General features: G+C 31.8%; 1 protein-coding gene across 2 annotated transcripts; it reads left to right on the top strand.

The window, feature by feature from the left end:
- The first annotated feature begins 5248 nt into the window (after positions 1-5248).
- Positions 5249-11854, top strand: LOC144836098 (uncharacterized). Of its 2 annotated transcripts, XM_078691286.1 has the most exons (13): positions 5249-5322; positions 5793-5966; positions 6575-6739; positions 6981-7136; positions 7453-7617; positions 7727-7870; positions 8146-8292; positions 8853-8990; positions 9311-9421; positions 9936-10046; positions 10494-10592; positions 11037-11147; positions 11505-11854. In XM_078691286.1, exons 2-13 carry the CDS (start codon positions 5879-5881, stop codon positions 11525-11527), a joined length of 1458 nt encoding a protein of 485 aa, XP_078547412.1. In that variant the 5' UTR covers positions 5249-5322; positions 5793-5878; the 3' UTR covers positions 11528-11854. The 2 variants fall into 2 exon arrangements, with proteins under 2 accessions (XP_078547412.1, XP_078547413.1); XM_078691287.1 differs by lacking the exon at positions 7727-7870.
- The last annotated feature ends 644 nt before the right edge of the window (positions 11855-12498 follow it).

Raw genomic sequence — 12498 nt, 5'->3', positions numbered from 1 at the left:
ATAGCACACTAAATCTTTCATTTCAAAACTATATTATTTTAATTTATTTATTTTATTTCAACTACATCCAACACCGAAAATCGCAAATTAAAGGATGCCTTAAAAATATTTAGATATAAATATATACACAAAACACAGAAAATAGCTTTAAAAAAGGGTTGGTTCCCGGCCCATTGGGTATCCTGAATACACATATAACGTTATACCTTATCTATGTTTATAAACCTACTGACAGAGATATCTAGATGACTTGCGATAGTTAGACTATATCTTATCTTACTTTTACGTGAACACTGAAATGTTATCGATTTACAGGAAAAGGTACTTTTTAAACTAACGACGACGAAACAAAACTTTGGCGATTTACAGGAAAAGGTGTAATAATTGTCGCGATCGTTGACAATCTAGTTCAACTCTAGCGATATCGCAACTTTAAAACGCAAGAACTGACCAATTATCTTGGCGATACAGTACAGGACTTACTAATAATGAAAAACCATCAGTATAACATAGTAGAGTAGGCCTAGGCTACGTCTCCTAAGTAACACCTCTGTGAGCCTATTAGGCAGAGTCTCTATCTAGTAGCCTGTTATGTATTTAAAATGTTGGCCTAGAATTGGTAGGATACCTCTCTAAAATAGTTTTTTTAAAAGTCTCAATTGGTATCTTTTTCTGAGATCCAATAAAAGAAGTTATTTTGTCTTTTTCATTTTTTCGCATTACGACGACGAGGAAGAATACAGGAGTTTCAACTCTAACGTTCAACGCTAGAAATCGAATGTTCGCGCTATCGTTTTCATTTCAACTTGATCATTTTCAAACGATCGTCGTTGAATTGTTAACGATCAATGACGATAGCGTCGAATGACGTCGACATAACAGGGCTTTACTTTAGTATTTTGAAACGTTGCTGGACATGTTTAGAGATGGGTTATTCTATTTTTTTTAATGCAATGTTCCTCTGCATTTCCCATTTTTTATGTTGTATAGGTACAATACATGATTATGATATTATCATTTTCAATCCGCAAGTATGAAATTGGGGATGTAACAAGTTTGCACTTTTAAAGAATATATTATTTGCAAATTAAAATATCTTAATTTTATATTTTCAAAAAAAAAAGTTATGTTGCTATTTGGATATGTTTCGGATTTAAAGATGTTTCTTTTAGGACCCCATTACGCATTTAAAGATAACATGTAAAGCACCATACTTACCGGCCACGTTCATATAGAAAAATTTGGAAGATTCTTCAAAAGCGAGAGTTCTATCATCGTGACCACTTCAACAATAAATAAAATATAAAAAATACGGTATTAGGCCTAATAAATCATAAATACAGTCATATTGTACATTTGATAATATTTTATAAATATCACAATAAGATGCCTTGATTTGTAATCCTGTACCCGGGATGCATAAATACAGGCAACAGCCGGGTAAGTATCAATGCGGAATACATTCGCACCGTATCCGAGAAGAACATGTCATCAGCTCCTATGACCTACCTTAGTATGCGAGTTCCTGTGTTTATACGTTAATCAACAGGAAATATAGATAGGTGCTGTGTTCATATGAATATGTTGTGTTGAATTTAACTTTAGGAATTGAATGATAATACAACAATAATAAAGAATAATATATAAAAAGTCATCAAACAATCAGTAAATATGTCCAGGTGCTAATGTGCCATCTGACTGATGTTGTAAAATTAAGCTGTACAATCATTTTATTTGGACATGTTTTATTGACAGTTGAAGGGAAATAGATCGATACACACTCTCTTCTAAACGGTCAGTCGATCATTTCAATGACTTTTATTCAACATACTCAGAGTGTCAACAACATTAACACGATATGTTTGTTCATATCCTATGGCGTACACTTCAAGATTTCTTTAAAAAACGTGTTACGTTGTGACAGAATTCTCGGTAAAGTCTGGTTAACATTTCTGTTGAAACGTATACGATTTATAGGTTACCGTAACGAATGTAATTGATTGATTTCTTGGCCAAGATTTTTTTTATTTTAACTTTCTGTAAAAAGATTACCTTAGACACAGATTTGGAATATATTTTTAAACATGGATATATATGGCCTAACACTGAAATATATGTAGTATTGTATACGCAAAATACATTGTTGTACAAACGATAGATTTGTGTTACTGTTTCAGAAGTAAGATTACCAATATAGGCCTATTTGGTAAGAAGAATCAATGAATATGCTTAAATGTCCTAGTTATCTTTTCGCGAAAGAAATGACAGATTCCAACTTTGGTATTACTCAAAGGGGGTTTTAAAGAATAGTAAAAGTAGAGTGTGTTAAAATAATAAGAAGAACCAGTGCATGTTATAAGAGTTTATAACATCGCATCATCGTGTTTAACACATCATAACTGCTATTGATGAGGGTTCATAGATCATAATATAAAAATAAACACAATTGTTTTCATAGTTTTTTAATAGGATGTGTAGTATATCAACGTTGACAGATAATGTTAAGTTAGGTGGTTTCTATCACTTCAATAAAGATAACATCAGCTACAAAAAAATCGTGTTTGGTGTGGGCCTATCTATTATCCATCTTTTGTATTATTAGGCGGTTAGAGCGTGACGGCAACGAGTGGACCATATGAAATACGACGACGCAAACACTATACTCACACGCGTATTGGGATATTTGGCTGTATATGCTAAGCCCGGACCAGCATTGCATTACTCTTATTTTCAGCTATTAGGACCAAATATTCTGCTAATGTCTATTCGACCTTGTAACTGTCTGAAATTGTTATTATTAAATTGATTATTCGGAAAATGTAAAGCCAAATTCACTACGCTTCGCGTTGTTTATACTAAGTAACAGCTAAAACATTAGCTATATGTTTCAAGATGTCATCTGATTGGTCAAAATCGGTGTAGTGGCGGCAGTTGATTCATGCTCTTTGCCAATCTCCGCCAAGCTTTATTAATATTTCAGCAGACTGCCCCCATCGTCTGCCCACCTACTACTATACTATCTTTGCTACTATCAACAAAATACATACTGCAAAAACAAACACGAAACAACGGAATGATATATACATATTAATTTTAAAATACCTGTTTATGTAAAGAAATAAATATTTTAAATCATGTCTGTTTGCAGATTTATTTGATGGTAGATTTTAAGGAAAGAAGAACACGTTTTAGGAGATAAAAGCTACAGTGTGTTTAAATAAGCATTATTTATGATTAAACGTTCATTCTTATGGGACGCCGTCTGGTTATTGGCATTATGATAGCAGATGGTTAAGTCGTTGCTTTGCATAAGTATATAGGAAATGTCCAACCACCAAAAATTAAAACCGGTTCTCTTTTTAAAACGTGAATTAATCATTTTTCAAAATTATGCGATAATACATTTAAAGTACTAGGATATTTTTCCTGAAAGTTATTTTAGTATACTTGAACACACACCAAACCAAATAACTATTTAGGCCTACAATAGTTTACAATACAAAAAGTAGGCCTATGTCTAAAGTATATTTGCCAATTTTTAATTACAGCTTTGTTGTGCACACTTAGTCAAACGTAAAAATGGCCAAATTATTGATGCATTCTTGTAAAGAACAAGCCCATATACATGGCTGCAGTCGCGTGCTCAAATTTGAGTTAATGTGTTTACCGACCGACCAACCGACATAGTGAGCTGTAGATTCGCTGAAGAAAACCTTCCAAAATGAGGAATGTTAAGGCTAAAATTAAGAATTATGTATCTATAGAAATTCTGGTTAGATTTTACAGGTCTTTCATGCTGCTCAAACAACCACTTAATATGCTACTAAATTCTGCTGCTTTGCTTTCAGGATTACAGCCTGCTATTAATAAACTTACAGCCAACTAATAATATTATAACCAATATCACCAAAATAGTATTGATCTGTGTTGTTGTTAAAAGTGTTAAATGTAACTGTTTGTAAATTCCAATCGTATAGTATTCTGCTGATCGACTCAATTTTCTAAGCTTCGCTTCACTCTGTAGAAACATCGGCACTGTGCTTAACTACATACACTACCACTGACATAGTACTCTTCCAGTTCAGCAGCAATACGAAATATCATTTACTATATTTGCTGCTAGGCCACTCTAGCAATTTGTCTAGTACTATCACCCTACTTACACTGTTAAAATTCCACTAGTGTGTGGCCTACATAATTACTACCACTGCTATGGCATACCTACACAAAATATTTTGGTAGGCCTACTACAACATACGCACAAGTTTAATGATTAAATACGGATTTATAAAACTGATCAATATACATACCAACATTCTCACAGCAAAAATACCAATTCCAAAGTTCAAAATTAGGGTCAACCAACACAAATGATAAGTTTATGACAATAATCTCTAACGTTTTTACCCTAAAGTAGTTACTAAACAAATTAAGGCGAAACCACAAGATACCACTCTAGTATTGATGTCGCCCTAAATATATATAATACGCCATTACAGGTAAATATATTGTTTACCCAACTTTAGCTCTGTGTCAACATCAATTTACTGGGTTATGTTTCTTTATAATTATGTCTTCTTTACACAGTCGTCATCAGTTGACATGGTTCTGTTTCTCTACTGTTATTTCTTGAACTTGCAGTTGTTTCGTTTCTTTCTTTCGTTCTTAAGTAAGATAATACCTAATGACTGCTGACTGGGTTCATGTTCTACTGAAAGTGTCTCTAGTTATTCTCTTGAATGAATGTGTGGGCCAAAATAAAATGATTTTCATTTCACTTACAATGTCAATTATTGGAGAACAACAATAACAATAATGTTTATGCATCGTCTCTTTATTTTTCAATAAGTAAACCTGTAGATGGCAGCATATAGAAGATTGCGGTAAGCTTTCCAATATTTTGAGTGATCAGTTTCCCTCGAATTACAAATTATGCGAATTATGAAAAGCTTTATAATAACTTGGAACGTGTTTTAAAATGTTTTTACATATTTCTATTTTTCTAATGTACCCAAAAATGTACTTTAATTAGTTTTGATAATAATTAGTTTGTTGTTTCTTTTTCTTTAAACTTAAATTTAGTTAAAATAGTGTTATCTTTACAAATGATTTGATTTACTGTATTTATTTATTTATTAACTCATGTCAAAAAGGGCCACCTTCACCCACTTATTTGTTCCGGGTTCATACAGTACATAATAATGTCTATCGTACTAATTACCTCCGAAATTTAAGCACACTTTTCCGTCAACAATTTAAACATTTTATAGTTTTTTTTACTAAAGCAGGTGAAATCGTTGCCAACAGAAAGTTTGAAAATTGGTGAGAAAGCACAGTTATTCATAACAAAAGTTAAATATATGTTTCGATTATATAGGCCTACAATAAAATGAATACAATGAAAACAATATAATTTTGTTAAATTAGAAGTAGCAAGTACCTTTTGTATTAAAAATAACTTACCTGATTTTAAGTTATGGAAGATACTGTTTATCAGCTTTAATTCTTTTTAAACATTCATTTTGTCATTTTCAAAATTAATTTTTTAAAATAGAGTTATTGTTTAAGAAAGTTGCTTATGAGACAAATTTTACTGTAGTATGTAGGTGTAAACTGAGAAAAGGAAATGAAAAAAAAAAAGATAAGCAGACAATCAGAATGTTTTTTACATGACATGTTCACTTAAATAGTAAATAATGATTAGATGGAGGTCACTACTGTAGGTTATTCCACACCTTCATTCGAGAAAAAAAAACTAAACTAAGAATGATTGACAAACTACATTTGCATAGATCCGGCTTTGGGTTATAAGTAATTTCAACATTCACCATCAGTACAGTTTGTATTATTGATCCAGGCACCGCAGTTCTTAATCAAGATGTATTTGCTACTGCTTTTAGTAAGTGTCTTGTTCTACACTCCTTGTGTAATGAGTCAATCGAGTGCTTCTAAAGTATACTTCTCAGGTAAGTAATAATGTCCAAACTATGTTTTGTTTCAACCATAATTTTGTAAGAGTTCCATTTATAATAACCGAACATATAGAATGCGTATCAGGCGTTTCTTAGTAAGTAATTGAACAGACAGCTTGCTCGTTTAAAGTTAAATAAATGGTTATGTAAAAGTACAACAAATAAAAGTATCTAAGGGCTGCGAAAAGAATTTAAAAATTAGAATATGTATATTTTCGGTATCTTTATTCAACAATTTTCATAAAAATATTTGTATACAAAATGTATATAGGCCTATTATAGGAAAATTACAAGGACGATAACAAAAATAACATAAACATATTATTATGTCAAAAAAAGAAAATTCTACAAAATTATTATTTTAAAAATTAATAATTTGTTTCATCAGATGGATTTTCTAGTTCTCATAAAGGGTATTTCGAATGTTTTACTTTTACGAAGTTTCATTTAATAATTGAAATAATTTGGATTTTGTAAACCACCAGTGAAAAAATGTGTTAGTAGTTCAATAATGTAGTATTGGTTTTATGAAAAAAAGTATATAAAATTTAAAAAAATAATAAAACAATGTTTAATAGGCCTACTTGTATTTCTATGTTTAGATTCGTGTAGGGAAGACGAGTTATTGTGTAACTTCACAAGTGAATGTGTATCCTCCACATTGGTGTGTGATGGTAATGAAGATTGTTCTGATGGATCAGATGAGTTCAACTGTAGGCCTACAGAAGAACCAATTGTTACTGAATTTCCTGAATCTATCACTGAATGTAAGCAGTTTTATGTTCAAATATATAATAATATAACATGTTGATGAATGTTAATAAACGTAATTAAAAAGAGAGTTTCGACTAATTTAAAAGTGAATTAACTGGTTCCTACGTTTTACAATATTTAAAGGGGAGCTCCGGGTTTAATGAATCAAATCTTGTCAGAAGCCTGTGGTGCAGACCGACACACATTAATGGTGGCGCTATACAGAAACTCATTATTTATTTACTATTACTACAGATGTTTCATGTGAGGAAAACGAGTTTAAGTGCAAGAACATTTATGAATGTGTATATTCATCATTGGTGTGTGATGGTAAAGAAGATTGTTCTGATGGATCAGACGAATTTGATTGTACTAAATCCACTGAATTACCGAGACAGTCAACATTTCCATGTAAGTTAGTTTTCGGAATTCACGATAATACATACAATAAGTATTTAAAAAGTATCAACATTTAAATGAAGTTGGTTTACGTCGATACTTTATTATCTGAAATTTAAATGAAATACAATCGTTAGCCTAATCTTAATACTAGAATAACTGTGAATATTATTGTTAAAATGGGGAAAAAATATGCACGGCACTGGTTAAATGTTCAAGCAACTGATACACTTCACAACGTTAATTTAGAGATTTCTTGAAATAAAATGTTACTCTAAGTATTTCTTATTAAATTTTAAGTTACTATTATTAGCGTTTCTATTTTTAGATGTAACACCTACGTGTAAGGAAAATGAGTTTACGTGTTTAATCAATCATGATTGTATAAATGTATCATTGGTGTGTGATGGTTATTATGATTGCACCGGTGGTTCAGATGAATTAAACTGCATTAGACCCACGGTTACTGAAGCGACCAAACAGTACACCCCATGTAAGTATACAGTACAGTATGTTTTCCTATGTTAGATTGAATTCAGAGAAATGTTTTATTATAAACGTTACATTACGTATGGTTATGCGTTACTAATATCAATTTTTAGATATAAGGCCTACGTGTGGGTTTATATGTCCATTTACTGGTGATTGTATACCTGCATCATGGGTGTGTGACAGTTACGACGATTGTGCTTCTGGGTCAGATGAATTCAACTGTAGGATTACTGGCTCTCCTCCCTATACACCACGTAAGTAGTTCCCTCTGTTTTCATATTCTATGTGTTATCTGTCTGTTTTAACGTGTTCGTGATATCATCACAACGATTTGTATTGCCCAATGTGATTTACGGTAATTAGTGAATGGTATAAACTTACTTCTTATTTCTTGAAAATGAATATACAATTATACAAATTGATAGGATTGTGTATATTTCATTTTCTTCCATTCTTGGAGCTTTACTTCCAGTGTACAAATAAAAATAAACAAAATTGCCTAACATTTTGTATAATATCCGTAATATAGATAACTGCGCAAACGATCCGTTCCAATACGTATGTCCAGATGGAAAGTGCATCGTCATTGAATCTGTATGTAATGGTGTCAGAGATTGTGACGATGGGTCTGACGAATTCAGTTGCCCAACACCCATCGGAGGCGATTATACTACTGGTCAGTATACATCATCTTCTTTTTGTATGTAAAAGATTTGTAAAATATAATTACTTACTGATTTGTAATTTGTTTGAATCTACCAAATATTTATTTCCAATTTGATTTTTTTTACAATAAGTGCAACTAAAACAATAAATTTGCATATTATTATATTATAATACTATAATAAATTAAAAATGCTTTTGATTTTAACTTTGACTTAATAAAGTTACTTATCAATATCATGGGTAATTATACATTTTGAAATGTGAAATTGAGCAGTAAAGGGTCTTCCACACCTGTTCCGGCACGGTTCCGTTCCGGCGAATCGAACATCAATGTTTCGTTTTCACGACGCTCCACACGGCTATGCGCCAATCAATATGCGTGTAGCCGCGTGAAAACGAAACATTGACGTTCGATTGGATTTTCCGGCGCCGGACCGGAACCGTGTCGGAACAGGTGTGAAAGACCATTAACCCAAATTCATCGCAGTGTGATTTCACTCCGGACAGTTTCAAGGAAGCCGCTATTTATACCAATTACTTAATAATAAATTGACCATATTCATTTATTAGTTGAACCAGGTCCGTGCAACCCAGACCCATGTGGACTGTGGGGAGTCTGCAGCACTAACTTTCTTATCCAACTCTTCCATGAGGATGAGTTTAAATGTGATTGTTTCGGTGGACATAAAGGAAAGTTTTGTGAAATTGGTATGTCATTATTTTCGAATTCATTAAAAATCAAAATCATAGAACATAAACTTTTATTTCTATCAGCAAAGATAGAAACATAATCAATAACAACAATGAAACGTAATAAGTTTTAGAAAGGCAAAAACGAAAATGTAAAATCAGAACTTTCATTCGAGAATCATTAAAAGAATGTCAATATTCCTTATCACTAATGAAAGGTATACACATTTTAAATATAACCATATCAATGTATTGTTACTCAACCGATATGAAATAAATAGGCATATATATAATAATTTCATTTACATTACTTTTATTTGGATTTTGCATTATTGTAGACTTTTGCCAGCTTGGTTGTCAAAATAATGGAGATTGCAAAGTGTCATTTTGGTCAAATAAACCTTACTGCGACTGCGTAGATGGGTATGGCGGTGACCATTGTGAAAAGGGTAAGACATAAAAGAAACTTATATTATAATGCTAGGTCGAATATACTGCAATGGACAATTTAATGTCAATAACATTCAGCTTTATAATACTGTAATTCTTGTCACTAATAGATTCAAACAATTGATTGAAATTATTTTCTATCATTACCAAACGCCTATTGGTAGTCGAGCGTAAACTGTTTTCCATATTGACCAATTCCACTGATAACTTCACAATCTTAGTGTCTAGACCCATGTTTCCATGGGTATTTTCCATCTGACCTTCCCAATATAGGTATACAGAACACAAACGCTCATTTCAGGAAATTATTCATTTTTCGCCAAAAGGAGGAATTTTATTTGGTTATTTAAATTGGTTTGTGGAGAAGTTCATTCCTCGTTCAAATAAATAAAAGAAGAAGTTCATTCATTCATATTCAAGATTTGATCACAAACAGTTAGGTACCTTCTATAAGTGTTCGCAATATTTGTGGCATTAACTAATGACTAAAAACATTTTTGTTACATGACTAAGACCTATGTGACCAGTTCTGTTACAATAGTGGAGAATGTCTAATAAGTTCGTGGACACACAAGCCTTACTGCAATTGCCAGTCTGGGTATGACGGTGACCGTTGTGATGAGGGTAAGATAATAATAAAACGTAATACAATGTGAACAGGGTATGATTTACAGAGAAAAACAGCATATTACCCATGTCTAACACCTCACATGTCACGCCATTCAAATGTCGAATGGTGTTTGGGCTAACATGGCATCTGGCTGAATATGTTAAAATGAATTGAACGAACAAAGGTAAATTATATTTCGTAAAATTATAATATTGTCCGACATCGTTTAATTAACTTAATTGAACATCGTTTAATTATATTGACTGAAACCGTTTATTTATACCGTCCGTGTATTTATGTTGACTGAAACCGTTTATTTATACCGTCCGTGTATTTATGTTGACTGAACACCGTTTAGGCTATATTGACTGAACACCGTTTAGGCTATATTGCCTGAACACCGTTTAATATATTTTTATATATATTAAACGATATTAAAATATCGTTTTTCTACCACATAGATTTGTGTGACTGCAGTAACAATGGAGAATGTAAATTTGGATTATTTGGAGCTTATTGCGATTGTGACACGGGTTATGGTGGTAAACACTGTGAAAATGGTAAGTGCAAATAGGGAAGAGTCCATGGTTCAAGTCAAAGTAATACTGCTAATCATCTAATCTTGCATTGGTCATAAAAAAATGTATCATTTTCGAAATAAATAATCGACGTATTCTTGGATGGGAGATGGGGAGAGGGATTTTGAGCAAATTTCTGGAACTCTTGAAGAATTTAATATAGGTTAGACCTATAAAATATCAGAATACTATGAGTATAATATTGAAATGACTATTGTAATGTCTTTTTCGGTTATTTAACACCATCACACAGTGGCCTAGATCATAATTATCCAAGATTGTCTGATATTTTGTTTTTAATTTAATCATCCACATTATCTACTATGTCCACATGTTATATTTCGTTACGTTTTTATGTTTAATTTATCTGACAGTTGGTCGAATTAACTTATAAATTTAAATATCACTTCTGATTTCACTTAATAGATCTGTGCGCTCAGCTCAAGTGCCAAAACAATGGAGAATGTAAATCGAGATTCTTAAACATATTGTACTGTGATTGTCCAAGAGGTTACTATGGAAAACGGTGCCAACATAGTAAGAATCGATATGCTAAATAAATTGAAATTTTAAATATTATTATCCTAAGTGTAGACCTGATGTACTGTATTGTAATCATCTAAAGGCCCACAATTATTATAGTAGTGCTATTATTATACACTAGTACGCTTTATTTTAGATTTCAAGAAGGTGTTCAACTGGACTGATTTTCAACATTAACCTATACAGTAGTTTTAAAATAATAATAGGAAATGCATTGAAATAACTATGTAACGTAGACGCTCTTATAATACAAAAATATAGATCGAACTAACGACTAATTTGTTTCCTCATTGTTACCGTACTGTTTTAAATGGGAAAGTAAACAACGGATATTTTCCTTTTTTTTCTTAGGACATATTGTCATCCACGGTTAAAGACAGACTTACTAAAGAAAGGATTTGTTGTGCGAGTATGACAAATTCAGTGCTGGTTTGATGAATTTATCACGTTACCGAAGCTTTACGGTTTAATTCATTGTTTAATATTTAACACTTTTGATAGTGATTAGTCTAGATGTCTATCTATTTATGTGGATGCCTAACGAAAAATTATCTTGTTTCTTATCTTTTAAATTATTATAAGCTATAATAAGTAAGAAAGCTTTCCAATTGGTAAGCATTATTATTGTTGTTATTTTACTTAGATTTGTTATTACATTTTTGTCATATCGTCCTTTTGAAAATAAATAAATTTTCCATCCAGTTCGGTGTTTTGATCGATCTATTTTTTTTTAGTCATGGATTCAATCACATAATACATGATAAACTGCCAGTAAAAGATCGCAATAAGCCTAATTTAATACTATCACAGTACATTAAATGTACGTGCTTCGCTCGCGTACCATCTAGGTCGTGGCCACAGATGGTTCTCAGTAATTCACAGCGTAAAAAAAAACTAGCGATTTCAAATGTACGTACCGCAGGACTATAGTACATTGTCGTTTACAGAAACGAATATATAGACACGATGACTTATGTAGTCAACTAAAATTAGCACCATGGGAATTAGACCTACTTCCGAAGGAGAAACCTGTCTTAAAAATGAGTCCAAATTTGTTATTTGAACTCATTTAAACAAACCCAATTTGTCTTTTGTATATAACATTAGAGTTCAGGAATAGAGAAGAGGATGGGAAGAACAATTTTTAAATATATTCTTTATCCCCTCAGTAACGAATTATTGTTTTAAATGTTTTATAGGCCTATCAATAATATACCACTAAATACAGTAAAACATTTACGTTTTAATACTTTTTTAAAACTGTCAGTGTTATAGTCGATTGAAATAGTAAAGTACGTGTAACGATACACCACTACGACGTTTATATATATATTTTTTAATTATT

Source organism: Antedon bifida, chromosome 2 (assembly GCF_963402885.1).
Source record: "Antedon bifida chromosome 2, ecAntBifi1.1, whole genome shotgun sequence".
Classification (NCBI taxonomy): domain Eukaryota; kingdom Metazoa; phylum Echinodermata; class Crinoidea; order Comatulida; family Antedonidae; genus Antedon; species Antedon bifida.
Note: the sequence above shows the minus strand (reverse complement) of the source record. Positions and strands in the feature narration are given on the sequence as shown.